The sequence below is a fragment of the Nelumbo lutea genome, chromosome 2, assembly GCF_056320005.1.
Source record: "Nelumbo lutea isolate HS-2025 chromosome 2, American lotus-T2T, whole genome shotgun sequence".
NCBI lineage: Eukaryota > Viridiplantae > Streptophyta > Magnoliopsida > Proteales > Nelumbonaceae > Nelumbo > Nelumbo lutea.
This window is the reverse complement of record NC_142685.1, coordinates 34975108-34980052: the sequence shown is the minus strand read 5'-3', so window position 1 is coordinate 34980052 and position 4945 is coordinate 34975108. Positions and strand designations below refer to the sequence as shown.

At 37.4% G+C, this 4945-nt stretch overlaps 1 protein-coding gene across 1 annotated transcript; it reads left to right on the top strand.

Moving 5' to 3' along the window:
• Positions 1-1795: 1795 nt before the first annotated feature.
• Positions 1796-4599, top strand: LOC148869807 (gamma-glutamyl peptidase 5-like). The gene is made up of 4 exons (XM_088973230.1): positions 1796-2486; positions 3789-3953; positions 4179-4346; positions 4433-4599. Exons 1-4 carry the CDS (start codon positions 2169-2171, stop codon positions 4529-4531), a joined length of 750 nt encoding a protein of 249 aa, XP_088829356.1. The 5' UTR covers positions 1796-2168; the 3' UTR covers positions 4532-4599.
• The last annotated feature ends 346 nt before the right edge of the window (positions 4600-4945 follow it).

Genomic DNA, 4945 nt, shown 5'->3' with positions numbered 1-4945 from the left:
GGCTGGGCTCGGGTTCGGGCCTATTATTTTTCTATTAATGAACACTAAAAGCCCGGCCCAAGCCCAGCACGGCCCAGCCCATGAACAGGTCTAGTTAGCCAACTATGCTTTTCTAGAAATCCAACTAATCATCTCATACAAGGCATGTTGTATGCCTTGACTATCATAGTCAGTCGACTATACTTTTTGGGGTACTCGACTACTCTTTAGAGACCTAGAATTTCATGCATTGTTTGTTACAGTATGTTGTCGAAGGTAGTTGACTATGTCTCATAGTTAGAGTAAACTTGCTTAATAGTGAATGCATCATACAACTAATCACAACAAGATCCTAAAAATAAAAATACAATTTGAACACTACTTAATGTAGTCTTCTCCTTGGTTAGATGTTGTAGCAGATGTTTTTTAAGCAGCTCCAAACGTACTAAGTCTTTTAATAGCCTTAATGCTTGAATTTCTTGGATTTTCCTCAACTTAGAGAGATGATGATGGTATAGAAGCCTTTGAAGCACAACCAGCCACCTCAGCAAAATTTCCAACTCTTTTAGTCTAGAGAAACTTACTAAAGGTTTACTACACACTTAGTTACACCATTAATACTATTAAATATTAATAAGTTTGTTATCAGTTATCATCAAAACGTATAGGTCTAATTTAGTCAAAAGGTCAAACCTGATTTTTATGCTTAATGGGTCTCCCCACCATGGCCGGATCTAGTCCCAACAAGCCATTGATGTCATACATCAGGAACATCTCACCAACGGCTTGTTGGGAGATGTTCTCAATGTATAGTTGCAATGGCTTGTTGGAACGTGTTGGGACCAGATCCAAACTCCTCTCCATCCAAGTCCAGAAATAGAACATCAATGGTGACAGCTCACATCAAGACCTAGGCTCAAATCATGCTTCATCTTCTTTGAGATGGGTAGGGATGTCAATCCATCGGGTTCAATACAACTTTGCTTTCACCTTAACCTAACCCTTTAATTCTCCCACCCGAGTCAGATATGATTCTGACCAAATAACAAGTAGTTTCTAAACCCAACCTGACACCATAGAGTTCAAATTAACCAGCATCTTCAATTTTATTTTTTATAACACATTTTGAAAACCCAAGAGCTGGTTCCAAGGTGTCACTTCCTTCACTAAAAGAAAGAAAAACAAAAACAAAAACAAACATGACTTCAAAGCTATATCGAGTTAGATGCCGTATCACATTGCAAACCCAACGGGCTAGGGCAGCAAAACCTTAATCCAACTTAGGTTGAAGAATCAAAACCCTAACCCAACTGTACACCCGAGTAAACCTGACCTTAACCCGACCCTATACATAAAATCCGGGTGCTCATTGGATCATAGTTTTATGATTTTATCAATTAACCAGGAATTCGGTTTTTTCAAATCATACAGATCATCATTTAGCTGGGACCCAGAAAGGTCATTAGGTTACCGAATCACTAGTTCAATTTTCCTGTTCGATCCGAGTCTTACAACAGTAACCACACTGGTCGTGCCAAGCTTGTAGGATCTCCAAGCCTCAATATATTTCTTTAACAAAAAGGAACAAAAGTCTACTTCCCATTGCAGTGTTTATCAGAGTTTTTAAGAGTTCCAATGTAATTTTCGAGCACCGTCCAAGTTCTGTAAAAGTACTATAGCTCGATTGTACTCAACCAAATCACAGTTCTCTTTGCTGGGGACCCACTGAAGTGTAGCTATCTTGGGGACCCAACACATTCCTTTCCAGGAGTCTTCTAGTAGCAGACTATATTACTCATGATGCTAAATTTATATCAAGATATAAAGGGAAAAACAAGGTTAATTTCCACTTGTAGGCTGGCAAAGAAGCTTGATTACTACGTTGATGTCAGTTGGTTTACTGAGAGTTATGGAATCATATTTCCTGAAGTTTTACTTTATAAAATCCACCACCCTCTCCTGGAAGGAAACACAGCTTGGTTCAGGTTCTTATTCCGCATTGGGAAATTGGCTCTCCAACCCTCCACCCCTTCTAGATCTCCTCACAAATTCCAAACCCAGCTGGGCTCGATTCTTTCTTTATTTTCAGATCAGTGATCGACCCTTTTGCTTTTCATTCTTCCAATTCAGTCTCATAGTTTGTAATTCCGCTCTCTTGCCTGCAAAGTACAAACCATCGCTCATACTCTATGAAGGTTGTAAGGGAGAGAAGGTATGCTTTACTGCTAGCTGCAAATGACTCTGATTATGTGAAGAAAGTATATGGTGGGTACTTCAATGTGTTTGTTAATACGTATGGGGAAGAAGGAGATGAATGGGACCTGTTTAGGGTGGTTAATGGAGAGTTTCCCAAAATGGAAGAGCTTCACAAGTACCATGGCTTTGTGATCAGCGGCAGCCCTCATGATGCTCATGCAAATGACCCTTGGATCTTGAGGCTTTGCTTTCTGATACAGACACTGGATGCTATGGAGATGAAAGTGCTTGGAATATGTTTTGGGCACCAAGTAAGTTGGATAACTGTTTTCATTTGTTTATGTTTTTGGGTTGTGTTAATTTCATAGAGGAAAGTAATCATTTAGAAACAATTAGGTGCAATTAACTCATAAAGCAAGCATTAGCCAGATCTAACAATTGGAGATCTCTGTCCTTTGTAGAGAAGAATTTATTTTGATGACTTTATATATCTGCCAAGAGATTTCTATGCTTCTATATATCCACCAAACCTGGGCCTGAAATATGCCAACAGATGCACACTATAGTAGAATCACCTGCTTTCTCATCAGCAGCATCAGAATTAATTTTGATCACTTGGCCTTTGAGAGGAATACACTTTAGTGGATTCTGGGGTTGGGGCAAAACTCTACCTTCTATCTAATTACAACCTTGTTCTATATGGACAGCTATATATGGAATAGCCTTTCTCATACAAAACACTTGTTTATTCCTGTTAAACCATATAACCATAACATGAAAGCTGTTTCTATGCTAAATTATCAACATCTCCATCCTTTTATCTGAAAACTGTTCCAAAGAAATTTGTTGAATTTTGAGTCTAATTTGGCAAAACAACTCAAATTTATGATGCTCCAAATGTTCTTGGCAAATGAACATTCAAAAGGAGGTAACATGTTTCTTCTACAGAATTACAAAGAGGGCAAATTGGGTTAACATCCTTTCCTCTATTCTTGATCAGTATCTTATTGGTGGGTAACCTATTTTGGATCACAAGCAAAAAAAAAAATGAAAAACTTGAAAAAAAAAAGAAGGTAATTTGGCCCAGCAATTAATTTTCCACACTGGCCAGTAGGTTTTCATTCGCTTCCAACAATATGTCTTTCATCAAGCATGGTATAGCTAGATCTGAATGAAAATCTGCATTTGGGATCTGGACCCCAATACAGGGAGTCTAGTTGAAGCTTGAGAAGGATAGGAGTTGCTTAAATTTTGTCAGGAGAATTGATGGATTTCCAGTTTCCATGATCTGTTAATGAGATCGACAAATTCAGACAGACCAACTTCTAGATTTACTTCTAAACATAAAAACTAGCTTCTCAGCATTAGTGGGATTCCAGTTTCAATGATATGTAAATGAAATCGACAAATTCAGGCAGGCCAACTTCCAGATAGTTTATGAGCGCAAGCTTGATTTTTATGCTTTGGAAAGTAAAGAAATTAGTGGGTCGTCAGCTGTATATATTGCTTCTAATTAAATGTGTTTCCCTGTACGCACTGTCACCACTAACCCGTCATTTAGAGAGTTTTGGTTTCAGGAGTAGTTGATAGCTTTCAGCTTATCTATTTTTCAGGTCTTGTGTCGAGCACTTGGTGGAAAAACTGGGAGAGCTTACGGTGGTTGGGATCTTGGTGTGAGGAAAGTGAAGATCATGGAGGATTTACCCCCAATAAGCTTCTTTAATGATCTAAAGGAAATCCCACCTACTCTCTCCATCATTAAATGTCATCAAGATGAGGTTCTCTCTCTCTCATTGTTTTAAGTCTTGATATTTGGAAAATTTAGGCTTTCAACAACCCACCGACACAATATATTTTAAATAATAAATAGATTTTTTTCTGAGATTTTGGGATTTTGTTTATTTAATCAAAAGCTTTGATTACAGACCCAAGTTACAAAATGACAAAATTTTCTGAAATATTCTCTCTCAAGTACCTGAGCGATGGAATAATGAATGGATCAGGTATGGGAGGTCCCTGTTGGAGCTGAAGTCATTGCCTTCTCAGATAAAACAGGAGTAGAGATGTTCATCCATGGTGACCACATATTGGGCATTCAAGGTCATCCTGAGTACACAAAAGATATTCTGTGTTATCTCATTAATCGTCTTGTGGATAACAACATCATCGAGGTAAATGAAAATTCACCACCAATTTTTATGCATTAATTAAGAAATTTTCTTCTCAATAATCTAATTCTGGTCCAACTGATTACCAGAAACTGTATGCTGATGATGTGAAATCAACATTGGAGATCTTCGAACCAGACAGGAAGATTTGGGAGAAAATCTGCAGGAGCTTTCTTAAGAGGACATAGTTTTGATCCAATTAAATTTGTAACCAACTTATTCCAAAGCAGTAGTTTCTCCTTGGTGGAGTCGAAAATGAAAGTGCAAAACCCTCCCCATCCCTATCCTCTTGAGAGTGAGACAAGTACTTAAGCAATAAACACAAAATAACATGAGCAAATATTAAAGTTTCCAATTATTTAATTAAAACATATAGAAATTTAACACATAAATTATTAATCATCCTTCACATAAGATTCAAAACATTATTAAATTCAACACATAAATATAAGTTTATGTTTCTTACATCGATAATTTAATTATAAGCACTAGGGATATCTTGTAAAATCCCAAAATCTGTTCCTACCCCAAAACATCTCTTCAAACAAAAAAGAAAAAATAAAAAACTGCCCTGGCGGGAAAGGTAGGGGCAGGTACCAATT

Bases quoted from the DNA above. Each gene is read 5' to 3' on its own strand.
- LOC148869807 (XM_088973230.1), top strand. From the start codon at position 2,169: ATGAAGGTTGTAAGGGAGAGAAGGTATGCTTTACTGCTAGCTGCAAAT. The intron at 3,954-4,178 runs GTTCTCTCTCTC...TGAATGGATCAG, and splicing joins TTAAATGTCATCAAGATGAG to GTATGGGAGGTCCCTGTTGG. The intron at 4,347-4,432 runs GTAAATGAAAAT...ACTGATTACCAG, and splicing joins TGGATAACAACATCATCGAG to AAACTGTATGCTGATGATGT.